The 26,938-nt window shown below is 40.0% G+C and overlaps 3 protein-coding genes across 8 annotated transcripts in view; 1 reads left to right on the top strand and 2 right to left on the bottom strand.

Annotated features, from left to right (window-relative positions):
• Positions 1-2,387: 2,387 nt before the first annotated feature.
• Positions 2,388-6,365, bottom strand: phlda3 (pleckstrin homology-like domain, family A, member 3). The gene is made up of 2 exons (XM_017415133.3): positions 5,013-6,365; positions 2,388-2,890 (listed from the first exon to the last, which is right to left on the bottom strand). Exon 1 carries the CDS (start codon positions 5,455-5,457, stop codon positions 5,020-5,022), a length of 438 nt encoding a protein of 145 aa, XP_017270622.1. The 5' UTR covers positions 5,458-6,365; the 3' UTR covers positions 2,388-2,890; positions 5,013-5,019.
• A 1,164-nt stretch (positions 6,366-7,529) lies between these two features.
• On the bottom strand, positions 7,530-14,971 carry csrp1a (cysteine and glycine-rich protein 1a). Its single transcript, XM_017415132.3, has 7 exons — positions 14,840-14,971; positions 13,466-13,739; positions 11,444-11,553; positions 10,410-10,578; positions 10,201-10,330; positions 10,022-10,118; positions 7,530-7,993 (listed from the first exon to the last, which is right to left on the bottom strand). Exons 3-7 carry the CDS (start codon positions 11,550-11,552, stop codon positions 7,917-7,919), a joined length of 582 nt encoding a protein of 193 aa, XP_017270621.1. The 5' UTR covers position 11,553; positions 13,466-13,739; positions 14,840-14,971; the 3' UTR covers positions 7,530-7,916.
• Positions 14,972-17,042: 2,071 nt separating this feature from the next.
• LOC108235232 (neuron navigator 1) overlaps positions 17,043-26,938 on the top strand; it is an 80,803-nt gene continuing 70,907 nt past the window's right edge. For all 6 annotated transcript variants that reach the window (XM_017415084.3, XM_017415087.3, XM_017415088.3 and 3 more), the window contains exons 1-4: positions 17,043-17,186; positions 19,789-19,976; positions 22,993-23,864; positions 24,463-24,554. In XM_017415084.3, coding sequence (XP_017270573.1) covers positions 22,999-23,864; positions 24,463-24,554 — 958 coding nt within the window. In that variant the 5' untranslated portion in view covers positions 17,043-17,186; positions 19,789-19,976; positions 22,993-22,998. The remainder of the gene's footprint in view (positions 17,187-19,788; positions 19,977-22,992; positions 23,865-24,462; positions 24,555-26,938) is intronic.

Here is a 26,938-nt window from a genome sequence, read left to right on the forward strand (position 1 = left end):
GTTTTGACAAGACAGCTCTTTTTAGATTTCTAATGGAGTGACTTTCACGATCTTCGTTTTTTTTTTTTTTTCTTTTCAGTTTTGTTTCATTAGATTATGTTTCAGTACATGTTTGAAAACAAAGAAAATGAAGAGGATGCTGCGAGTGTCTGATCTTTTAAGAGCTATTACAGCCAGGGATTTACTGGGCTATTATTTCCTATTTAATGACCTAAGAATTTTTTAATCACAACATCAGCCTTGGCATAAAGCTGATGTGTGGCTCTGACATTTTATCACATTAACACAATAAGAGGTCAACAAAAGACAAGCCAGCAGGAAAGTTTAGCCAAGACTGTATGTAGATTTTAAAGTGATTTAGAACCATCAAGCTGGAATATAGTGCTATTTGAAGTGATATAGCGCCCAATTTACCTATTTTTTTTGTCTGTTTTGAGGGTTTTTTTAATTTGATATTCCAGCTATCTTCAGCTAGTGTTAATAAATAAATAATCTCACAGACATGTCTCCAAGAGGCTTTATTCTTTAGCAGTCAATGATGATGTTTCACAACTTTTAAAATCAGTAAATAAGTCAGTTTAAAGCATCTATCAGAAGAGGAAAAAAACCTGATCTAAAACTACAATGCATGTCCACAATCATATCAGATGTAAAGCAAAATATAAAAGTCAAAACTGGGCAAAAACAAACCTCCCCCACAGCTTTACACATACTGTCATTCCCTCACACAATATTTATGGGAAAAACAAATAGATAATAGAGATTTTCTCTATTTAATAAGGCAAAACAAGGCCCGAGGGCCAGAAGTGGCCCTGAGACATCTTATTTTGGTCCTTGACGTCCTCAAACAAATATAAAACTTGAAATAAACGAAAACCAAGATTTTAGTAATGACTCTGGAGTTCTTTTAAAACAAGGTCTGTACTGCCTTTTTACCAGATTGATAAAAAAAAAAACCCAGCCCTATCGTTCCTTTGCCACGTTTAGAAGATCAAAGATTGTGCTGACATAATCAGATGAAGGATGATGTGTTTAAAAAAACAACAACAAGTAAATATTGCTTTTATTGGCTCTAGTTGATGTCTAAATTAACTGGCACAAATGTTAGTTCAAGTTTAATGTCAAGAGAGTACTGCTGAATTTTAACCAACCGTGGCAATCAGAGGTTTTGCTGCTATGCGTACGCTATGTGCGGTATGATAAAAAAGAGAGCCTGATAGATTATTCACATAAAACAATAAAGGAACAAAAACACAACAAATAGCTTCATGATGTCGTGTGAAAAAAAGTAATTCAGATGATGTGATGTTTTGTATGACAGATGTAGATGACATTGTTTCAGTTCACTTCTTAGCTCTGTACAGAGACAGACCTCTAGTGGTTCAACATGGAAACTGCAGCTATCTGGTGGCCTACAGATGACTTCTGCTTTTAAAGCGTTTTTTTTAAAACTTATTAAGGAGTCTTTCACTTCTTTCTAACCCTGACAAGCGTTTCTTCAGCTCTAGCTTTACGAAACACATAATTGTGTTTTGTTTTTCTTTTTCTCTTAATCTGCAGTGACATCCAGAAGCTCTGAGCGACTTTTATGATGTTTAAACAAAGAATTCCACTGCGGCGTGTGAGTACACACGGGGAAGGACAAGAATTCAGAAACAAATGGCACTGTCCCCTTTCAGAATGTTCCTTCGCATATCTCTGAGAGTATTTCCACCTGTCTCCGAAGACACACACACACACACACACACACACACACACACACAGGGTGGTACAAAGATCCATCAGTGGGCGTCTCCTTGATCCTGTTACCGCTCCTCGTCCACTGCTGACTCATGCGGTGTGGCTTGCAGTGGGGTTTTCCACAGTAACGAGAGAAGTCACAACACAGCCAACTCTTTCTTCCTGAGGAACACACACACACACACACACACACACAGCAATACTCTTGCCAAACAAACACACACGCTGACCACAAACACAAAAAAACAGGCTTAAATGAACAATATAGGCTACGTGTTGCTAACAAGAGTCTGCTGATGCTTTTGCTGAATTTCATTTTGGGCGTGCTCCCGTAGGTGAATATGTGTGGGTGGATGTTTGCGTGCACATGCCTCAGGCTCACAGGGTTTCTCATTAGTCCCGAACACAGCTCCGGAAAAACAAAAAAAGGTGTCCTGACTCTGGCAGACACGCATACCCAGAGAGAGTGAAAGAGTGTGTGCGTGTGTGTAATTTCCAGAGGCTATAACAGCAAGGTTACACCACAACTGGAAACAGATGAGCTCAGAAATGAACTGCATGAACTGGAAGAAACAACGAGCCGTGCTCCGAAAGTATTTCGGAGCATTTCAGAGAAACACTCTTAAAAGTTGTTTTTTTGTTTTTTGTTTTTTTTATTATTCCTTTTACAATAGTAATACTGCGTGCGGTTTCAGGAAATACATCTATTTTAAATCGCAACAGGTTCGAAACAAAAACGCCCATTCTTCATGTTCCACTTCAGAGAGCTGTTCAGTCTGGAACAAACGCTTTCAAAGCAACTGATTTCATCAAAAGCGTGACCTTTTCTTTTCTTTTTTTTTTTTTCCTAACAAGTGTCTCAAATCATTTCAGAAGTAGGGGATGCTTTTGAAACGGCAAGGCACCGAGGATTAACTGTTTTTAAGCTCAGCAGTTTCTTAAAAAGAAGATGTCCGAGTCTCCACAGTGACATATTCTTCATGTGACACGTTTAATATCATAAAGGGAGACAAAAAGAGCGCCTGTAATTATTGTCCTCGGCCCTTTGATCCATATTCACTGATGGGTTTTTTTTATATCCAGGGATGCTGTGCAGCACAGAAACAAGCCCTTTCACCTCCGATTGGCTCACACTCAAAGAGAGGAATATCTGGAGAAAAAAATACAGAAGAAGGAGAGAACAGTTATTATATTTATTGGTTAACTGATGGGTTCAGCGTTAAGACAAAGTCCAGCGACTTGTTTTACACTGATTCCACAGCTACTGGGTTTAATTGGACTCTTGGCTTCTGCGGCTCTCTTAAAGAAGCAATGCTGTGGATTCCTAATGTCTGAGCTCATAGTTCATACTCACACACTCAGTTCACTCGAGGTTTCAGTAAACAGTTTCGGTAAATAACACAGTACAAGGCATTTAAATGATAAAAAAAACTGATGGTATGGAGCATAAAGATCTTGTTTCTGCCAAATGTCCATCTGTTTGAGTCAAATAAACAGACAGGAGCCTCCGTTTTGGTCGGTGTGTGTGTGTGTTTAAAAATACTCCGCCGCCTGCTGAGGGAGAGGCAGGCAGATGTTATTTCGGAGGCTCGTGTGTTGCGTCGTAATTACATCCTCCGGGGGAGAGCGGCTCGTGTCGGAGGAAGGAGTGGACGAGGTCCACGGCGAGGAACCGGGGACAGATTGTCGTGGCTCTGTGGAACATCTAAACACTCGAGTGGTGCTGGGAAACGACCTTCAGCCCAGGCTGAGCTGAAGTGACTGTCACACATGCACCGAATGTTCAAATGTTTTACGCTCCTGGTTTCTTCTAATGATTGGCACAAAGAGGACACACATTAAGTCACCTACTGTCATCCTGTCAAATCTAACTGGTTTAGAAGTTTTCCGTCTGTTCTTTTCATCTGATTGACATGAAGAGATCATTCTAATTAATTTTTTTAAAGTTTTGTTTCACCAGTCATTAGAAATCAATGTGAAACATTAAGAGGAATAAACTGACTTCAGCTCATCAGAATTCCTTTCCCACACCCTCAACACACACACACACACACACACACACACACACACACACACACACCTTAACCCCCTTTTTAGCTTCCCTGTAAAACCCAACAGAAATCTTTCCTAAACAGAATCTTTTTACTATAAAAAATACTTTGCAGACAGCATGTTTCCCTAACTGAATTTTTCCACAATATGAACCTTTTCCTGACAAAATTTTACCCCATATGAATCTTCTCTAAACATAATCTTTCCCAAACAAATTTTTTTCTTCTTTGTTAAAATTTCCTGACTGAATCTTTCCCCTAAGAATGTTGCCCCTAACAGAATCTTTCCCATATTGTAATCTTTCACCGACAAAATCTTTCCCCCAAAGAAATCTTTCCCTCATGAAAATGTTTTGATATCATAATCTTCTCCTATATGAGTCTTTCCCTCAAAGGAGTCGTTCTGTTCCCTAACTGAATCTTTCCCTCATGAAAATGATTCCATGACATAATATTCTCCTATACGAATCTTTCCCTCAACAAAATATTTCCCTATATGAATCTTACCTTGTGTTTGTCTCAGGTGAACCACACCTGTTGGCACTCTCACAAACACTCGGCATTGTTTCACTCATATGGAGACCTTTTCTCACAGCTCTGGTATCTAAAGGTTTTTTAAGGCCTTTCTCACGATTTCGGGCCCACATTCTCTTTTCACTAACAAACTTAACACAAGGGATGTCTCCCTGGGCCACAATTAAAAGTGTTATTTGATTGACAATTATCCTTCATGATTTTTTTTTTCCACACACAGTAATCTAGGATAAATAGCACAAGAAGCTGAACCCAAAAACAAGTTGTATGAGCTTAGATCAGTGAGGCTTACAGGCCATAAAGTCCAAACAGGTGGTCTAAATTTACACTGTTTACGAGAAAATAATAAAGAAATATCAAAGCATGAGGCCTACTGGGGTGGTCCGGAAACGCAGGAACACAACAGGCTTTGTTTGGTGACTCTTTGGTTGCTGATGACTCTGATCTCAAGGCAAAAAATGAAAACGATTTGAGATATTTGCATCTATGCCCTGGAGGTGTTTCAGCTGATTCACTGTCTCACAGATGTGATGCTGGGAGAAAAGTGAATCTTCTGAAACAGGTAGGTGGGTGGGGTGCCTTATCTGTCACAAACCCAATTCAAGTATGTTAATAACTTTCTTTTTAAACATAATAATAATAAGAATAGCTACGTGAAGGCAGTCTGTTGAGCTGAACCTGACGTACCGCGCAGTTAGAGCTCCTCATCCTCCCCGGTGCTGCCCAGATGTGCCGTGTGCAGGTGCCGCTTCCGGCTGGCCTGCATGGCCTGGTGGTTCTTGAAGCGCACCAGGGCCAGCGCGATCTCCGCGTTCCACAGCGTGCAGTCCTGCGGACACCGGAAGTCGATCTCCTGGCCGCTCGCCATGACCACGGTGAAATAAACGAGCCCGCGCTTGTACTCCACGCAGTCCACCGTCTCCATGCGCTCGAAGGGGAGCTCCTTGGCTTTGGAGCTCCACGCGGAGCTCGGAGCATCACCTCCACCTCCTCCTCCTCCTGCTGCTGCTGATTTGCAGTTGTGGAGGCGCACTCCCTCCTCGGTGAGCACGCAGCGCTTCTTCTTCCACAGCTGGAGGAGTCCGCCGCTGCGCTTCTCCAGCAGCCCGTCTCGGATCACTTTCAGGGACATGTCCGCAGCACCGACGGAGACCCAGATCGTCCCAGCGGCTTCGGTCTTCAGCTCAGAGGCGCGTCTCAGGATGAAGCCATCCGGCCGCTCGCGCCGCTTGGAGACAGGCTGACATTAAGAGGAGCCTCTCCAGGCGGTGACAGCGCGCCGTGTTTGTTTGGCTGGTCTGCTCAGATGTGTTTGGACATGCCCGGCTCTTCTGTAGACCTTCTCTCCCCCTCCTCTTCCTCCTCCTCCCTCTCCAAGTAGCACTCCGCCTCCTCTGTAATGACGGCAGGAGGAGATGCAGTCTGTTTATGAAAGACTTAGATTGTACGCGTCAAGTATGCGTGTGAGCGTGTGTGCGCATGCGTAAGAAAGCGAGACGCCAATTAAACAGACGCGCAGGTAAGTGATTAGCCTTACTGGCACATGCTGCTAGGACTAGACTAGAATAAAATGTCAAACTGAGGAAAAAAAAAAAATCTTTTACAGCATGTTGTTTAACCCTCCCTGAGAGGTGGAATGTGAGTGGGAGGCTTAAAGTTAAGAGTTCAAATGTTGAAATGTGTAAGAGTTTCTAAGAGAAATAAAGAACAGGAAGGAAAAACAAATAGAGCAGAAAGAAGAGGCTGACGGATGAGTCAGTATTCAGACTTTCTGGAACCTTGTTTTTTCCATAAAGAGAATGAATGCGGGGAAAAGAAAAACCTGTTTCAGTGTATGACTTTACATGTTTGGATTAGAAATGGGGAGTTGCTTGTGAAACATTATCAATAACACACCAAATCTGATTTATTTTAGCCTTTCTTCGCATCCTTAGAGAAATGGATTTGTTTTTCAGACACCGATTCTTCCCGTCCTGACATTTGGGCCGTTTGACTGAAGTGATTCCCCCTGATTTTTACAGGAAGCACAGTGACGGCCGTGCCAGGCGTGTCACCACATTGTTATGAGAAAAACGATTAGAATGTCATGTGTCACTGCTTTAAACCAAAACTCATCATAGCTGTCGTGTTTGTCTATACACAGACTTGTCTTTTCCCATGAAAAATGATGACAACTTACATTTTTCTGCCATTTTGTATCTTTATTATCAGATCTTGAATGCTTGAGATAAACAAGGAGCTCTTACTGTAATGTCACAGACAAGTTGGATTTAGTTGTAGCAATACAACTAAATACAACGTGTAATTACTACCTTACAGTAGCTTCAGTGTTTAATTTAGAGCAAATATGCAAATTACCAGTTCAGTTAAAAATAGCCAATTCCTGAACTGCTATTATGAAAAAGGCCTAAAGACTGACGGTCCAACACTCTTCTCCTTCTTGCTCCCCAGTTATTGGTCTTCCAGCCCTTCAACCAGGGTGACGAGAGACATAACTTGATAACCATCACAGCCCACGCAAAAGAAAAGGGTTAAGAGATGCATTAACCAGTTATACGATAAAATGTTTATATTTCTTCAAATAAACCCCAAGATAGTGGTTTTGTGTGCTCTTGAATATCTACAAAGAATCCAGAATATTGGTTGGAAAAACTATAGTATACTGTAATACAGGTTGTAGCTTTTAAACAATTTTACCCTCCCTTTTAATCCTTGTCCTGCATATTATCATAGGACTAACTCACCACCGCCCCCAGCGGACATTTTCAGCTGCATCCAACATAATTGGGGGACGGTAGACAAAAATAAAAACAAACAAAAACAAGTTTATAGTGCATTCATTGACCCAGAAACAATGGGATCTTTTTAATCTACGGTTCAGCTGATGAAGCAGAAAATCAGCTGATTCTGATCACCAGTCAATTGGTGCACCCCATCAACTTAAAAATGAATGAAATGTCTCTGCCTGCTTTTGTTTTCCATAATAGAAGCCGGCGGGATCATGTTTACGGGCGCCGCCATGTTGTATTTTTGGAGTCAGAGTCTGCTCATTTGGGATGTGGAGCTCTAAATCCCCATCTACTCTGCTACACACAACCATGCTGTTTTTTGGCCATCAATTAAAACAATTAAACCTTATTTTTTGAAAATACAGCATGATGGTAAGAACTTCATGAATCAACAGAATGAATCAATGAATCAACATGGGAAAATGACCTGCGGTGTATTTATTATTGTAATTATTATTCAGACAAATGTCCCATTTGCTTACATGGACCTAAAGTTTTACTGCAGCCAGCCTACAAGGGGCTTTTGTGCCATTTCAGCTTCAACATTATGTGGAAAAAGGACAATTAACATTTTTACAACTAAACTGATCCTTTTCTTGGCTTAATTGGGCCAAGAAATAGGTCCAGGAGGAGACATTAGGCCAAACAAGATTTGCAGTCATTTAGTGAGTTGTGTTGTTCTGTTGTCGAGTGTACAGTTCAGAAATGCAGCTTTGTGGAAAGAATGTTTCTATCAAGCAAACTGTAGCAGACTTCCCCTCTGCTGGAGACGGAGCAGCTCAATAATCCTGACAGTTGGACTTCACTGGGTGTGTGCCAACGCTCCAGCTCCAAGTCCGTATCCAAATCCTTTGGGACCAAAGTTTTTCCCGTAACAGGCTGTTGGAAAGAAAAGGAAGTGTCATAAAGCTGGCAGCCGCTTGGCCAAAAAAGTCTGTGATAACTACATTGTAATTGATATGAATCATTGTTTCCACAACACAAGTCATGCTAATGTTAGCTTATCTTTTTTAATATCTCCAAACCCTGCAGGCTATGCAAAAGTACAAAGTTACAGCTTTAAACTCAATGAAAATCTGAGGTGAATTCAGTCTCAACAGGGCCATATTGATGTACAACATACACACAAACACACAAATATTTAAGCATAATGAGCAAAACAAAGGAGAAAGTATTTTAATATGCCTGTTTGAATTTACACACTGCTTAAGAATGTATATTTTCATCAATTTATTTACACAAATGCTGAAAGGGAGACAGTGGGACTGACAAAAAGACAGGAGACAGAACTGGACGTGGCAGAGCTGAAGATGTTGAGGTTCTGTTTGGGAGGGACAAGGATGGACAGGATTAGGAAGGAGGTCATCAGAGGTACAGCGAGAGTTAGAGAGGCCAGACTGAGATGGTTTGGACATGTGCAGAGGAGGGACAGTGGGTATATTGGTAGAAGGATGTTAGAGATGCAGCTGCCAGGAAAAAGACAAAGAGGAGATATATGGATGCAGTTAGAGTGAGGACATGGAGGGAGTTTCAGTGAGGACAGTTGACAAAGACAGAGTTAGATGGAGGAGGATGACTCCCTGTGGCGACCCCTGAAAAGGGAACAGCCAAAAGAAAAACAAGAAATGCTGAAAATGCTTCTTAATATGTAATTCAGTGCTTTTTTTAAATTTATTTAATTTTTTTAAATAGCATACACAAAATATGAGGTTCAGTGTCTGCCTCAAAAACATTTTGCCAGGCAGAGGACAATAAGTACCAACCCATCCACCCTCCACTTTACAGCCAACTGTTTTAATGCCAAATTCATGACAACGTAATCTAAAAATCAAGCAAACATTGTCCTTCTCTTTCAATTTTTAGAATGAAAGATTCTAGAATTCATTATTTCATTTCACACAACACAGTTTTCATTTTCAGTACTTTTTTTTGTAATATCCATTTGTGTTTACTGTGCCAGATGGGGAAAATAAAGTTAAAATCAAAGAGCAGCTGGAACCTTCTATCATATTTTAAAGAAAAGTATTGAGCTTGAAGTGCTATTTGCCAGTTTACATACATACAACAACAAATGACATAAACTAGACTAAACACTAATTTCATTATTTATACCGATCGGATGATTAGTTTGTAGCACAGAGCTAACATTTTATCAGAAACCAACAAGAAGTTTACAAGTCTGTGAATTTTCTTTTTAAAGACATTGTTGTTCTCATGTCAGTATTAGTGAGCCCTCTGCTGTTTTGTTGGCTTTATTACAACTCAGAGAAACAAAAACAACACATCATAGATGAAGTCAGCACATCTGAATCATCTTTTGTTTTTCTTCCAGAGCTTTTTGCCCGTTAAGTTTCTACCTTTTATGTTTTATTATCTAAATTAATGCTAAAATATTCTAGATCGGTTACATTGTGAGTGAAACAGCTTTTTATGATCAGTACATCGAGTCCAGGTCTGCCTTCTTTTGGTTAGGCTGCTGGATCTGTTCACTGATCCAGATGTGTGCTTTGAGTTGCTGTGGTGACAAATTTAGAATTCATATTTATCTTATTTTTAGTAGCAACCTTTTGTGTCTATAGCCACCCTGATTGACAAGTTTCCTCTTTGTCTTAAGAATGGGTGGGACATTCTGTACTTGTTAGCATCATTGCATCATGTTTTTATTTGCCATTTTGCCAATAACTGGAAACAGAACTGACTGAAACAAAACAAACAAAAAAAAGGGTGAGTTGCTTTTACGTCACACTTAGTCATTTCCCAGAGTTGAAGGTTTGTGGCTGTTAACTTTGCTCTTAAACTCCCAAGCCCATCATAAAATTACATAAAATTGAATTATTTTTTCACACCTTAACTGCTTCCTACCAGTGTTGCTGTTCATGGTGAGTTACGGCATACTGCTGCGGTTACCTTTGCAGTAGATTTCTCCGTCCTTGTCAGCCAACGTGGTGGACTCCAGACTTTTCCCACATGTGGCGCAAGTGAAACATCCCACTTTGTGCCAGGACTGTGGACACAAAAAACGTTTTTTTTATAAGGACTGCCTCTGGCATGCAGATGTGAGCACACGGCACGTGAGGTTTTCTTACATTGCCAGCTCCGATCACTTTCTCAGCGGCGTACACAGCCTTGCCACAGCGAGGGCACTTGTCTGAGGCTCCAAATTTCTGAGCCATCTTGGAAGGGTTTGTGTTGGTGGTGGGTTGATGAGGGCCAGGCCTGATGAGCAAAGATGTCACAAACGTGGCTGAAGAGCCTTGAAAAAGGCATCAAGAATTTTTGTTTATGTGATACTCACGTTTTGTGTGCGATACCCAGGGCCTCGCCTTTGTCCATGCTGAGGACCCCCGCTCCCTGACCGTAGCCGTAGCCTTTTGGCCCGTACTTCTTGCCATAGCACGCCTTGCAGTAGACTTCGTCCATATGAGCAGCAACGATTGTGCTGTCTAAGCCTTTCCTACACACCACTATGAAAACACATTCACACAGACACAAACGTTTTTGTTTGCCATTTTTTCTGAACAAGAGGTTGTCGAACACATTTACGCGTTTAGATAAAGTCCTATCTGCTTCCTTTTATGGCACAGCTTTTCTGGAGAAACATGTTCTCATCTGAATTCCATTGCAGGAATGTTTGATAAGAAAACAGGAACTATGCAGAACTCCATGAACCTCCACTTCAGGCAAAAAAATCCGAACTTTCACAAAGATACACTTCATGAAGCCAGTCCTAATTCTGAAGTCATTTGGGCGTTTCTGCCTTCTTTTTTGCTGCCCGTGCACAGATGTTTGGACATGGAGGACACCTTGTGCTAAAATCATACTACCAAAGCACAAAGCAAATTTTACTGCATTTAATGAACAACAGCTGTTTTCACCATTTGTTTGCTGTCAACCATAATTGACAAAAATCTAGAGAGGCTGAAAATGCCTCAAAAATACTTTGTTTACTGTAATGCTAAAGGCTTTAAGAGAAGCTTAAACTAAACTTCTTAGTTCTTAAAGTTTTAGTTTCACTAAATGTAAAAAATTAAAGTCCTTTGAGGGAATTTAGGAATTACCTTGTCCAATGTTTAAATTGTTAAAAAAGTTAGCTGCCACGCTGGAGAATGGCATAAAAAGCAGAAGACAATGTTGAATGAACACAAGCCTCAGAGGCTACCATGTAATACAAGACGTGGTGCAGACATTTTCTTATTGGTTTCTACGAACGCCTACTTTTAAGAACAGACCAAGAGTTTGTATCGGGTTACAACAAGCGACTGTAATGACAAGAGTGATGAATTGGTTTCCACAATTCCAATCTCAGGAAACAGTAAACTGTGTACTCACTGCACAGGAAACAGGACTTGTGGAAGCTCTGTCCATCACACAGGACTTCCTCTGCAAAGTAAACCGTCTTGGAACAGCGGCCACATTTGTTTCCTCCTCCTAAAGGCATCCTTTAGAAAAAGAATACAACATACAGACATAAATTCACATATTATATGATGTCTACGACTTGTCTTTTTTTTTACCCAGATCACATTTGTCTGTAAATGGAAAGGTCTGGAGCATAAACAATAGGGAATATATTCAACCATCATAAAGTTTTCACCTATATTTAAGATCATAAAATAAAAATGGACAGAGCCAAGAAGAATACAGAATCTTCAAATAAGCATAAATGCAAAAGCCGTAATGAATTTGCCTAAAAATATTTACATTTGGTTGTCTATAATACCAGCTTTTTCCAGTCTAATTTCATGTTGTGCCATTTTCTGTGGCTTCTGTGAAGGACCAGCAAGCCAGAAATGGTGGTAAAAAAAAGATTTATTTTTGTGTTAGAAAGAAAATAAATGGCTCTGTCGGAAAAATAAATGGAGTGTGTGACATTAACAAGAACCCATGAGTTCTGAAGGATTTTTAAACTTGTTCGGATGTGAAAAGACTTTTGGCATCCTGCTCGTTTCTTTCCTGAAGGTTTCACAGCACGACCCTCCCTGTCAGTTCTCTCATAGCCACATTCCTGCCTGCGTTAACCTACCCTCCTCCCTGCTGGTTGTTCGCACCACGTCCTCCCGCCCGTTTGGCTCGGTCTACGTCATTTTTCCATACCGTCTCATATTCGTCTAAGAGTTGTAATTATAGGCATGATAAACATCAAGCGAAGCAGCTGAAACTGCACAGAGATCAGTTCCTTTTCTCTGGTCATTTGGGAGCGCAGAGCTCACAGGACAGAGTGCCCATTTCCTATCAGCCCTAAACAAGTTTCCTGTTTTTTTTTTTTTAAAGCAACTCATTACAGCATGACATCATTTGGAATTAACGTCACTGAGGAGCGCTAATCACAGTTCAAATTGTGGTTTTCTTAGTTATCACCAATCTCGCTCATGTCTGGCTCCGAACTCAGGTTTGGTGGTCGTGAAAGATTCATTCTAAAAATAAAATAACTCTTTCACAGATCAGCCACCACGTCTGAACTGAGAAAGTTCTCAAAAATAGTGAGCCTGACCTTGCTAGGGAGTGAAACTAGGAAAGTAAAAAGGTCTTTTAATTGTTCTGTTGCATGTTGAGATTTATAGCTTGTGTGTCTCGGTTGTTAAAACAGAATGTATTCCAGTGTAAGCTGCAACAAAGTTTGTAAAAGCTCCCCACCAAAGCTGTCATTTTAAATCTATTTTTCTGCATGAAGCAGAGAAAGAGGGTTGATGGCTTTGACCTCAACTACGTTTTGGGATCAAGTATCAAAGAATCACAAAAGGGAGAAAACAAACAGGTTCAGTATGTGCTGAATAAAAGTGTCCTGGCTTGTAGGAAATACTCTGGAGTTTCACAAATAAAAGGTTCACCTGACTGATAAGATCTTAGAAAGTTTACAGCTACAGCTGTTAAGCTTCGTACAAGGAAGAATACTGAACAAAAGTAATGTCAACAAACGCTAAATCACCTGTTTTAGCATAAATTCTGGTACATGTTGGTGGCTGTGGGTGTGCAGGTAGAAACACGTAGCTGCACAGACAGCTTACAAAGGAATGTGTTAAACAGAGGAAGTAGTGCGGAGTAGCGACTCCTTCAAATCAGGAAGTTTGATCTCGAATTTGACGTAGCCACATAAGACTTTTGTGTGTTTACGGTGAGGACTAAGACATTTTTTCCTGTTTACTCACAGCATTACAGTTTGTTACATCATCATACTGTCTAACCTCTCAGTTTGATACCGATCAGCTCCACCTGACCTGCAAATAAAATCAACCATGTGACTCTCTGAGACTTATTCCCCCCACATGCATCAGCAGAATAGGAACAAGCAGCTAGAAACAAACATTAAAAGTAGGAAGCTCGATCTGCCTGCTATAAACTAACATTACTTACCTAGAATTAGAAGGTGCTGCTGGGCAATGTTGAATAGCAGGGTGAAGTTTGGTTCTCAGACTGGGGTGTGTTCAGGAAGCCAGAAACCGAAGCTTAAATTGAGTAACTGTAGTTTTTCTGCCAAAACGTAGGTCCTCCAACAAGTTTACTGACTTTTAATTGGTTGTTTCAGAGGTATTGTCCTAAAGCAAAGCGTTAGTATGTGCCTCTCTTCTCATATGTTCTTCCAGATGTGCTGGCAGGGTGAAAGGGAGGAGTCTCTGCTGCTGTAGCTCTAATATGCAAACCGAGGAAGAGAGTATGAGTAATTTGCCAAGTCAGTCAAAGAGGGACGCAGTACTGTACCGTCTTTACACTGAAGAAAGCATTTTTATACATTTGAAGAACCAAAAGTACTAGAAGTAAAAAAAAAAAAAAAAAAGTTTTTTTTTTTTTTCTACTGACCAAGGAATGTATTTAATCACAAAAGCACTCCAGTTCTTTAAAACACAAAACAAAGGCAGAATTTACCAATAAAGACAAAGGAAAAAATAGATGTTGACTATTTTTAGATTTTTTTTTTGTTTGTAGCATCATGTCACCAAGTAAATTCACACTTAGAGGTTAACCTTTAAGATATGATTCATTTATAGGGTCGAATGGGAAGTTAGTATTTCCCCCGCCCATCATAAGAGCATTTTCCAATCAATTCCTGCTTTATTACAACATTGACTGACATTTAGATACTAGCTGTTATAAAGGTCACTTAGATGTTCTTAATGGATGAAAAGGAATAAACAAACTAGATGGAGATGAATGTTTTTATGCAATAGAAGGAAAGTGGATTTACCTCTGCTGCCACCATGTGGCCAATAAAGATACTGAATACTATCACATATTTGTGCAAAACAAACATTCATAACTGCTTGTTTTGAATGTTGTGCTTACTTAGTCATTAAATTTACCGAATGTTCAAATATAAAAGTGTAAAATTAAAGACCTAGCATTGCTTCTAGGCACACATATTGCTCACCACCTTCCATGTCTGACTTTGAGACAAAGATCATTTTATGTTGAGAAACGGGAGCTGCAGCTGTGCATGTGTTCACAGGATGTTTTGCTAACAGAGTTATCAAAATAGTTGACAGCAAAATTTTACATTTTAATGCTTAAAAGTCCTTAACTGTCAAAACTTAAAGCAGTCAAGTGTTTACACATTTGTGAAACTTTACGGTGAGCACAAACAAGGTATTTTAAAAGTCAAATTTTAGTCTCACTGTTGTAAGAATAAAAATCAAGGATTTTGTGTTGTGATAGTGATGCAAGCGATAATATAGTAGAATAAACGAGGTGCAGAAAATAACTAGTTTCCTCAACTGCGCTGCAATAAAATACCTTCAAAGGTTGTCAGATTGTGAGGATCTGAAGTGCAGAACCAGGAAGCAGGCAACTAGGTGAGAACTTAACTTTCAACAAAATTAAAAAAAATTAATTGGCTGCAAAACCAACATCAAGCAAAAACATTAAAGCCATCGTGGGCAGGACCCTAAGGTGCAAATGATCTTCTTCTTCTTCTTCTTCTTCTTCTTCTTCTTCTTCTTCTTCTTCTTCTTCTTCTTCTTCTTCTAGTTGAGTTTCAATGGCGGTTGGCAAGAAACTTTAAGTAAGCATTACCGCCACCAGGTGCAAATGATAAAACTCTGTCATGCAGGTGAAGAAACCGAGGTGTGTGTGTGTGTGTGTGTGTGTGCTAGGAGGGGTGATTACTGAGTGACTGCAGCTGGGCTGATTAGCAGTTGAAGGACAGGTGAGTAATGAGCTGGAGCCCAGAGATCACTGAAAACAGGGAAACTAAATATATCCAGAATCCAATAAAACACACAGAAAGTTATCTGCTAAATGTACTGATTAAGTTTAAAAAAAAATATATATATATATATATATATATATATATATATATATATATATATATATTTTTTTTTTTTTNGTCCCATATAAACTTCATTTCTTTTAAGGAACAATAGTAAGAAAATATTAAAAGAAACCATTTCTTTTCTTCTAATGTGGGCCAGTTTGATGCCTTTAATGCAACTCTCCTAACATACATCTCTTCTGTGAATACAAAGTGAGCACTTTACCTGTCTGGTTTTAGTGGATTTTTGATAAGGCAGAATGGCTCTTGGGGTGAAAAATCCACCTTACAATGATGGAAAGTGCATTTATTCTAAATTCAAATGTATTCTGGAAAATGACTAGCTTTTTTTTTTTACTGCACTCACTTTTCTGTCTGAAAAGTGCACGTTAACGCTTAGTTGTGATGTTCTATTTTATTAACCAACAGAATTTAATTGTTGTTGTCTTTTTCAGCAAAAACATACTGAAAAATAAACATAAGAACCCTCTGGAACAACCCAGTAAAACTGCATATTAATCAGTCACAGTATGTATTAAGTACTTGTGGTGCAGACAGCAATCAGACGGTCTTCAGCTGCAAAGTTAAAGTTGCTCTTTTACAAAGGCTTTCAGTGGGAGTTTCCTCAGACAGTCATTCATTGTTGGTGACATTTAATGCTGACATATTCCCAACAGGCAGAGATGACAGATGAAATCACATCCTCATAATTTGCTTTTTCCATCAAGCTGGAATTAAACAGAATGGTGTGAACTGTGACTGCTCATGAAAAAGTGACGTTTATAGCAAAATGGAACAAAGTTGCCTTATATGCGGCACAATTTGTCCTAAATGTATCACTTGAATCCTGTTTTTTTTGCTTTAAAACAACTGAATTAGTGAATTAGCAGGGCTTCAGTGTGTGATTTCTAAAGCAAAATGTCAAAAATTGCAAAATATAACCCCCCCCCTCAATTAAACAGCCAAATAATGTACTTCACAGTTACTTTGTACTCTGGATAAAACATCCAAATAATCCACTTATTTGTTCAAATATAAATATAGAGCTCATATCATTAACATTTCCACAATATTATTATAATCTATTGATTATGACTCATTTTTGTGTTTTTACAGGTTTTTCTTTTACTGTGAAACAAATCAAATTTTTAGTTTAACAAACTTTTATCTCCATTAGATAAAATGAGGCGGACAATAATAAAATGAGGCACTCTGACACCATCTGGTGGTGGCCTCTCTGTCTCGCGTTGCTCAGGTAAACACCTGCAGACACACCCGGGATGCTGATGACACCGTTTGACTGAAGTCTATATATTCACTGAGATGTGAGTAACTTCCTCTGAGCCACCCTAACAGGTTACATGTGTTTGCTTCTGTTTGCTGTTGCTCTAACAAACTGATTTCATTCAAGCTGCTCGTGCTCCCAGACAGTCAACATGTTGGACTTGCCCCCCCTCCTCGTCCCCCATCGCTCTTTACACCCCTCAGGCTGACAGTGACACAAGTGTCCCATTGTCATAACAGCGTCTGTCATGGGGTCTGACTCCCAGGGGAGGGGCCGTGTCTTGAAGGGGGGACCTCATGAAGATTAGACATTAACCACCCACCCCACACAAACACACGCTCACTGCACAATACTACCCATAATGCCCTGTTACAAGTCACTTCCCGTTTTCATGAGCTACTGGGACAAAGCAACAGATCATGTGAGTGTGTTTTCTGCTTGTGGCCGCCTTTGGAGGGTTGCAAGGAGTTTAAATCATTTGTTGGAAGCCGGAAAATCAAAACAAAGCAGAGGAGCAGATGTGATGTTAACATTCGGATTTAAAGGTAAGTCATGACATGATTGCGTTTGGCAGGACGGACGTATAGTGTGTGCCATCATAGAGAAAAGGGAAGGGGGGGCATTGTGTACTGTATGCATGTTGGGGGGAGGTGCTGTGCACTGTGGGCAACATACTGTACTAAAAGCAGGCATCAATTTATCATGGTTGGCTGAGCAGTTTTATATTTATTTGCATAATGGAGTTTCACTGAGCAGATCCTCCTGTATGTCTGCATCTCTGCGGTGGAGACGAGCAGACTAAGTCGAGATCAATATGAGATCAACCTGAGAGCTCCGAGGCCGACCTGGCTGCACGATCAAGGCTGCAAAAACAACTCGCGCACAATAAACAAAATATATATATATATATGAAGCTCAGAAATCATATTTTCGAACTGTAACTGAATCCTGAGCTGATTCTGTCCCACAGCTGTCATTAAATATCCTGCGTTGTCCCCGGCATCAGTGTGCCAAACTGTGAGCCAGCAAGGCAGAAATATGAGAAGAGACACAACACAGAGTCACGGAGGAGACACAAGAGACAGAGACACAGAGGAGCACTCAAATATGGTTTGACATGAAAAAAAGAAAAAAAAAGGAAAAGCTGAACAGGAAGAAAATCCACAAGACAAAAAAGTTACTAAAGTGACCAGATCTCACAAATAAATTGCAAATGGAAGCAAGTATTGTTGCAAAGTCACTCATCTAGCAAATGAAAATAATGTTTTTGGAATTTGTGAAGTGGTTCCCATCAATAATACGGTCCTAATAAGATATCTCTCTGTAGCATCACAAGAGTCTAGCATCAGTTTTCTGTCTGTAAATGGGATCAGATCCTTTCTGTGGAGTGTCTACATATGATTAGATTTAACATGCAGTGGTTAGGATGTAAAATGCACGGTATATTGTTACTTTCCGAATGTGAAGACAGTGTGTTTATTCTACTAATATCACGTTTTGTCCAGGGTTTTTTTCCTCTTTTGAGTCTCTCATATATTTATTTTACCCCTGCTTTTCAGTAGAAGAATGGAAAGATTAACGATGGATCGATGTGCTGCTCTTTTCCTCTAGAGCTTTTTTATTGTTGTTGTTTGGGCATGCACACTACAGAGACCCATGCTCTTGTAATCAGCAGATGTTGCATTTATAAACCCTTTTTTTTTTGCATTTCTCTTTTCATCCTCCTCACCAATTAGATCTTGAAACCCACATGATGGGGGTCAGGCTATTCACATTTACAGCCACATCTGCTTTAATTACCATGTGTTACTCACACTATTGAGTTAGCCAGGGGAACACACACACACACAAAAAAACTACACTCATCCAGCTAATGCACCAGCCTGTCTTTGCTAGCTATAGGCTTATATTTCACCCCGTGAGAGGGAGGAGATGGAGGGACCCCGGCCAACAGGTCCATTACTCAGAGAGAGAGAGAGTGATAGAGATTGGGTGATGAGGGGAGGGGAAAAAAAATAAAGAGGGAGGCGGGGATATGGCTGCAGGCGTACTGCGGCAGCAGCAGAGCGGGATGACGTGATAGAAGGTGAGATTACAGACAGACACACAAATGCACATGTACGCCGGGCAGTCTCACAAAAGTAGGCAAGGCAGGGACTCATCCAGACACATGCAGACTGGAGGAGAGCTGCTTTGTACGCTGGCACAGGGAGCGGGTGAGTGAGACCTTGTGTTCATTTAAACATTTCACATCTCTTGTTATTTTTAGTTATTTTCAAGGTTATTTTTATTTCTTGGAAAATCATAGATGTTTACAAGCGCTGTTAGAGGATGGATGTGGTTGTACTGGTCGTAGTAAAGTGAATATGGGATAACAGAAGTGATCAGCAGAGTTGAATTAAAGCAGGGAAGTTGGGATGTTTTATTACCTGGGGTGACATAATGAGCCTGAGTCAGCGTTGCAGCGGCTCTAAGCCTTAAATCAGCACAAATGGTGTCTTTACAGTAGCATAAATTAGATTAGAGTGTTGAATGAAGATTGTGATTTTAATATTTTTAGTTGTTCGGCATGTTGTGCATTTTTACTACTTGCTCATAAGGGCATACAGAGCCGATGTGTGCATCTTTCCTCTAAAGTTGGTGATGTTGCTTCCCTCTCTGCTGAGACTGTATAAGAAATTTGTCTGAAAAGTGACTCCTTCATCTGGTTGCACCACTGTGCATTTTAAAGCTTTGTCTTTTGTTACAGAACTCATTGTACGACTGCGAAACAAACATCATAACCGAGTTCAGTGCGTTTGGCATCAAAAAGTCCAAGGGTTTAGATTACTTAACTACAACTCTGAGGCATTTTAAAGTTTGACAGAATGTCAATCATGAGTCAGTGTCTCAAATGAAGATTTATTGGGTCTGCATTGACCCAATAAATCTTCATTTGAGACACTGACTCATGATTACATAAACAGACCTCAGCTCGAAGGTTTAAAAATAACATTTAAGTGTGTGTCGAATGACTTTTTTCTTTCTTTTCTTTTGCCAAAAGATGAGAACACTGACTTTTACCAAGAAAAGTGACTTTGAAAATGAGTCACCACCTTACTTTGTGCCCTTTGATTGGCTGGATTTTGCCATTTCTGTTTGTCACAGCTTCCTGTGTTGAGGAATGCTGAGGCTCTGCGAACCAATGGGAAAGCAGCGGTGAGGATGCAACTGTGATCCAGGAAAAAACAGCCCATTGTTCCTGGAGACGTTGGAGAAGTGTGACCTACCTCCTGCCGGCTTTTGCCTCCACTCGGCTCAGAGGGAAACTGAAGAACTGAGCACCCCATTGACACGTAAGGGACTCATATCAGACTGTATCTCTTGCTTATTTCATCATAAGTGGTTTAGAAGCTCCACAGATTGTTATTTGTTTGTCTGTGGTGACATTTTTTCCAAGAGAACTTTAATTCTAGGAATCATTTCAGCACAAGTTTACCTTAGTAGTAATTTTGAACCAGTAATTATGATACATTGATCATTGACAGGATGTGTCGTTCTGGTTCCTGTTATGTGAAGATAATCATATCTATTTATGATGGGGACTTGGTGGGACAGACAAACACACTGCTAATGTCCTTCAGCCCAGAAACAGAGAGGCCTGTGTTAGCACCTCATCTATTGATTTTGTGATGAGTCATGGGGGTGAGTGTGTGTTTCTGTGGGAAGGGGTGTACGTGTCTTTTTGACCAAACATTCAGTAACTCAGTTCAGTCTGAGCTAGGAGGCAGAGCAGGGAAACTGAAACTCAGTAATGTTAAGATGAAGTTGAAAATTAATTGCCTGGCTGTCATGATGTTCTTGTATTCCTCTTCTCAAAGACAGCACACACACATTATTAATATTCATGTCGATGTTAATAGATAATGAATTGTTTTTATCATCTTATATTGCTCAAATTATGAGTATACAGATTAATTTATAAGAAGTGAAGGAAGACTTAGTTCACGATGTTGCAGTTTCACACAATGTCCAGCAGATGTCAGCAGCATCAAGGCAGTATTGAATGAGAGCGCTTCTGTTGATATCAATATAGATATTTGTATAGTCAGTACCTTAATTTTAAAACAGAAGAATTCACATTTTATTATACTTTTTGTGCCATGGTTATTTCAGTAGATTCTCTTAAATCTTCGCTTAATAAGTTTGATCAGTGCATGTTATTTTTTTATAAATGTCATTTTTAAAGTTTTATCAGCTTCAAGACAAAACAAAAATATGTTTATGTCAAAAGAAAAAAAAATACAAAAATAAAAAACCATGTGACAATGGCTCAGGACCTGCAACTATAGACACACAGCCTGTAGATGGTTTAAAAGTAATTTATTTATTGTCAGTTAGTGAAAAATTATGATGAACGGTGGTGATGCATGATGCAGGACTGAAGGATGAGCACACCAACTAAGAGCCGGTGAGGGATGGATGGTGATGGCCTGCGATACAGACAGGATATGGCTACAAATGTGACAGATTTATTTAAAAAAGAAAAGACAGATGGACTGCAGCTGTGTCGTAAAGTTGCGAGGGTGCTATACCCACAAAAGAAAATGTTGATGCTAACACTGGAAAAGGTATAAAGAGTTATCCCCTTTGTGAAACATGATAGTGGTATTATAATAGTTTGGGCTTGTTTTGCATTTTATAGAGCAAAAAAAAATCTAATTCATGTAATTGATATCTACATGAAAATGAGTGAAACTTATGGCTTCACACTTTTGGGCTGAACCCAATAGAAATGCCTGATTTAATTTTTACTCCCACCCCCCTCCCCCTGTTTATTGAACTTCTGTGCTGTATGTTGGGCTGCTGTTGTACCAGTCTGACCCCAGCTTATCCCCAGGGACAGACCAATTTCCATACAGATAGACACAGAGCCAGACTGCACCTGTGCTCCTGGAAATCCTGGCTGGACCTATAGAGAAATTCTGATGCCTATTAGTGGCTGAACCTCCCAAGAGAAAATGCGAGAAGGAAAGAGTCAGAGAGAAGCTGATATGTTGGAATGAGGAAGAATTTAAGGAGATGCATGGAAGGAAGAAGGATGGATGAACACATCTGTCTGTTGTTACTTTATGCTGAGTCACTGATTGTGTCATTAGCATCAGTAAACAACAATGAAGCACAACTCCAAAATGGCTCCATCTCTTCATTTTGTATGTGTTTGTATAAACATAAAAAGATCTCTTTGCTCCCTGTTCCTTCATTTGCTCAGCTGGAATAGACTTAAATAAACGTATTATATACTAAACTGTCTTAATATACAAAAGCAAAGGTGCAATACTGCACAGATGTATTAGAGACTAAAAATAAAGTTAAGATGCTTTTGAAAATATAGATTTTTATCAATCAATAAATCTCAAACGCAATGCTGAATCAGATAAGGTCAACTCTATGTTCAGCTGTCGTGATGGCTTTTCCCTCGTCCCAGACTGACTGCATGACCTAAAGTGTCGGACTCCGGGGGCCCAAACAGAGGGAGGCAGGAGTTCCAGTAGTTTTATTTGTGATTTGTAAAGGATTCAAACACAAGCTAGTCAGAACAGCCTCAAACATTTGTACAGCATCTCACAAAAACAACCGCGCTTGTTTGAAAGCTTATCATTCTGTTTAAAATTAAAAAGTAAAAACTACATTCACTGAAATCCCAGTAAGAGTTCAAATTAGGGATGCTACACATATTTAGAGCCTCAGTAAGTTACTGTTAAAACTGCCTACAGCGGAATTGAAAAGCTTATTGTTGATGGATTTCTCAGATGTCAACATTATAATCTGGATTTAAAAAGGGCAGTAGTGTAATTTTCAGATCAGTCTTTTTGCATTCAGCTGTTAACCTTCCTGTTGTTTTCCTTCACATTACAACCTCCAGCCTTCTGTTTTTTCATAGTTTCACCAAAGCTAACAGAGTGTTAGTAAACGGGGCTGCGACTTTGGGCTTAATAATCAATAACTTAAGGTTTTTAGGATTATATGAAGGAGGTTTTTCATTAAACTCCCAGAAGACAAATCGAATTCCTCGGGCAATTCATGCCTTGATAAAAATGCATTAACCTCATGGTTGAACTCTTGTTTCTCAATGTGCTGTATTCACATGACTTAGTTTCATATTAGAAACAGGCCATTCTTGTTAGATTAGGTTAGATAAGGTTAATCTTTAGCAGAACTTTAACACAGTGTGATTGACTTAATAAATAACCTAACTTTTCTGGGAGGTCTGTGTGACTAATGGTTCATACTGTTGTTGTGGAAATGACCTGCAGGTGGACCGTCCCATTCGTTATGTTTGACCATCTCTCCCTCTGTGCTTTCATGTAGATCAGAATGAGCGGGGGAGTCAATGTGAAGTCAGCCCCACGTGGGCCTTCCTCATCGGGAATCCCTGTCCCCTGCAGCCTACTGCCCAATTCTCCAAAACCGGATCCTCGCCGCCGGGCCTGTGACCTGCCCAGGACGTCCATAAGGACCCCCAAACACACACCCACACATACACCCACACATTCTCCTTTACTTCACCCAAGAAACTCCAACATTCCTGGACATTTCTCCAGGGAGCATCCGAGAGATGCCGCACAGAAAAATCAACTCTTCCATCGGACAGGAGCAGTCAATATTCCCCGGGTGTCACGTTCTGCTTACAGCAGCCCACTGAGCCAGCGCCGAGAAGCACCACCACACTCCAAAGACACGCTGGATCTCGGAAAACCCACCCTAGCTCACACCCCCTCACCGTTTTCACATGATAAGAATAGTAACAGAAGCATCGTCACCAACAACAACCAGGCATGGGGAGCCAATAATCTGCGTCCAAATCTCCATTTCAGGGGAGGTGAAAACTCCAACAACACAACCCAGGAGAAGAATAACGTTCTTTCAATGAGAGGAGGTGTGGATCCTCCAGAAAACCATCTTCTGGAGTCCAGTATGGTGAACAACGGTAACATTCGCCCCAGTGCTGTTCAGCCAGGCTGCAAGCGCACCATCAGAGGTCACAGTGGCTCCACCAGCCAATCAGATGAGGAGATGGGCACCTCTGAGGACAGCAGCTCGGCCTCTTCTCCTGATCCTCTGCCTCCGCCGCTCATCTCATTTACCATGCCAGTAATGTCTGGGGTCAAAGATCACAAGGATCACATGGAGACACATGAACCCAGAATCAACATGGCTACTGTGGCTCCTTTCAGCTACAGGTAACTGAAATAGTAATCTTATAAACCTCCTTTTAATTAAATACCTTCTAATTTTCATATGATCACTTGAATCAATATACTTTTCAGGTGGGTTTTATTCTTTTAGATCTTTAGCCATGCATTTACAAACACACACTTAAGGTTTTCTGGAGCAGAGCTGATAGTATAAAGTCTTTCTCCTCCTGAAAGCCTCTGAGCTGTCTCACTTTGTTCCTCTGAAACACAAAGTGTCATGGTATAGAAAAAAAAAACAATAAAAAAGTGAGTCTAATTTTAATTTTCAAGTTAGAAATGGCTATTAAGCTGTGTTTAATAAGTGCCGTTGAGTTTTTGTTCTTTGAAAGAAAGAAAATCCAACCACAAACAATATAAAATACAACATAAAGTAACATTTTACATCATTCGTATTATCATTATGAAGAGATTATACTGAGTACTTTACACACTATAGAAGAGTGATTGGTTTTATGGAAATAATTGTGCTCATCGAAGTCCATTTCCTCTATCAAACACAATAGTTCATTTGTTTGAAATCAACAGTATTGATGGTTTTGCCTGTTCAGTAACAGACGTGTGCGTGTGTGTGTGTGTTTGGCAGGCTGCAGATACAGGAGAGTGATTTTTCCGTTGATGACCTGAGTGACTGCTCATCTGGATCCATAGAAGTCTGCTGTGATGACCTAACAACAGGTTAGACGCATTATTATTTTTAGAGTAAACCCGTATCTTTTTCTTTTTCCTCTCTATCTTCAGCCGAGCTAAATACAATCTAGCTCTGTCTGCTCTGTCAGTGACGAGGCACCAAGAGGCCATGTGCTCTTGTGACGAGGACAGACGACGGCTGCTTTCTTGCAGCCAGATGCATTTCATTCCAACAGGGTCATAAATGGCGTCAGACTGAACATGCCAGCAGCTGATCTTTGCGTCTCGCGGTGGAATCTGAATGAATTTAGTGAAGACAAAGGGACAGTCATTCATTGTCCTAACATATGCCTGTCATGCTGCAGCTCAACAGACCCAGGAACCAAATCTGAAGTTAGTTGGTCTCATTTTAGATAAAGAGGCTCATGATGTTTAGATGAGTGGTGATGTGGATCAGAACTGGGATGAAACTGGGCTCCCCTCAGCTCGATGTCGGGCAGTGTTACATGTAGGGGAATATCAGCTTCATTCAAGAGCTGCCGAAGAGTCGGAACAGTTCCCGTCTCATGCTCTCATCCCCTGCCTCGTGCAGTCCTTCTTTTGACCTAAAAACTCTCCTCTTCATTGGGCTTTCCTGGCTTTTGAGTAATTGTTTGCTCTGCGTCCACAGCTACAGTCATGCACTGCGAGGGTCATTCTGAGCTCAGGGAGGTGAATGTTTTTGAGACATGACTTTATCCAGGGTTTAGTGAATCATTCTTGTTGACGTCGTGTCATTTGGACTGGGAGATGAACTACAATCTTTTAAAGATTTAAAAATGCAAAAGAAAAAACAGCTTTTTTATACAGATTTTATATGTAAAAAGCAGCCGAACATTCTTTTATTGGCAATCCAGGGCAAAGCATTTTGAATTAAAAATAGCATTAAATATAAAGTGTAATTTCTAGTATTAATAGAGTTAACACCATGAAATGACTCACTTGTTATTTGAAGACATAACAATTAAAAAAAGGTATAAACAAAAATGAGATGATTAAAATACTCCAATGACTTAATGTGAATGTACTAATATTTATATTTAAGCAGAGCATTTGAGATATTTTTCTCTTATTTATTTTTTGTGATTCATCTGCGGTTCCAGCATTTTAGTTGTTCAAATATGAATAATATCTTTAGATTAGATAAACAAACAAACCAAACAAAATGACTCAAATAATATGCTTGATGTGAACACAAGATTAAATTACTTCTTTATTTTGTATGTATTTTATATTACTTTGTTTATACTTTTCTTTTTTTCAACATTCGAGTTTTTAGCCTAGAGTCTGTTTGATTCAGTCTGAAAAAGAAAATAACCAGTGAGAATAATGATAAAAAACAGAGAAAGTATAAATATAGGTTAAAATTACAGTCATGGATTCTAGACTGTGGAAAATTGTGCTGATTTCTTCCTTTCCAAGGCACCCATGGCCAATCAGAATTTATCTTTACTCATTTTACTTGTCTTTGCAGATATAAAACATAGTTAAACATTTATTTTTATGACATAATTTATGTAAGTAAACTTTAAATGACTGTCATGACTTTAATGTTAGCTGTTTCTGTAATTCCTATCTGTTTAAGATCAGCTTTCTAAGTCAAGATGTTTGCAGTAAAACACTTTTGAACCTTTCGAGGTTTCAATCAGCTGGTTGTGAAAAGAAATGTGGCTGGCGGGGACAGCCCCAGTCTGTAAGGGCCTCTGGCTGCGGTGCCATCTTTGTGGCCTTGTAATTGGTCCCTAGCAGGCGGTCGAAACAGAACTGGAGTGTTAAGCTCTTCTGAAGCTGCGTTTATATGGCGGGTGGGCTGACATCATAATCACTGTAATTTAGGGAACGCAGGAAGGGAGGGAAATCGGGTGCAAGGCAAAGTTTGGGAAGCGGAGTGAGTGAGAGTTGGAAAGAGAGGAGCACTGAGGTTGGTGAGACGGTGAATTTATTTTGTGCACGGAGGCCAACCAAATGTGTGCACCAAGATGTAAAATATTGAACAGCCGATCAATAAATCCAATCTGTTGGCTTTTACAGAACACACAACTCGACTCAGTTATAATCGGACTTTTAATGGTTGTTCCTATTGATTATTAATGTAGGAGTTAAATTCCTTAAACGATACGATTGCATGTACTTCTGTTCCACCAGGGGCAACACAATCAGCTCTTAGAGAGACTCTAATGAAGACATGAACATTTAATGTAATTGTGGCACCATGTGGTCTTTCAATTAGACCCCAGACCTCCTGACCTCGTCACTCTCTAGAGAAGTGTGTCTGAGCGTGCGTTTGTATTTCAGCATGTGTGTGTGCGTGTGTTGATGTGCACATAAGTGACAGTACACAGATGGTGTTTGAAAGATAAATGTGATATGGACTCCAAATCGTTTTTCATCTC

This window comes from Kryptolebias marmoratus, linkage group LG8, assembly GCF_001649575.2.
Source record: "Kryptolebias marmoratus isolate JLee-2015 linkage group LG8, ASM164957v2, whole genome shotgun sequence".
Taxonomy (NCBI): Eukaryota; Metazoa; Chordata; class Actinopteri; order Cyprinodontiformes; family Rivulidae; genus Kryptolebias; species Kryptolebias marmoratus.

Coding starts and splice junctions, on each gene's coding strand:
- phlda3 (XM_017415133.3), bottom strand. CDS start 5,457: ATGTCCCTGAAAGTGATCCGAGACGGGCTGCTGGAGAAGCGCAGCGGC.
- csrp1a (XM_017415132.3), bottom strand. CDS start 11,552: ATGCCTTTAGGAGGAGGAAACAAATGTGGCCGCTGTTCCAAGACGGTT. Junction 10,579..11,443: donor CAAGTCCTGTTTCCTGTGCA/GTGAGTACACAG, acceptor GTGTTTTCATAG/TGGTGTGTAGGAAAGGCTTA. Junction 10,331..10,409: donor CTGGGTATCGCACACAAAAC/GTGAGTATCACA, acceptor TTTGCTCATCAG/GCCTGGCCCTCATCAACCCA.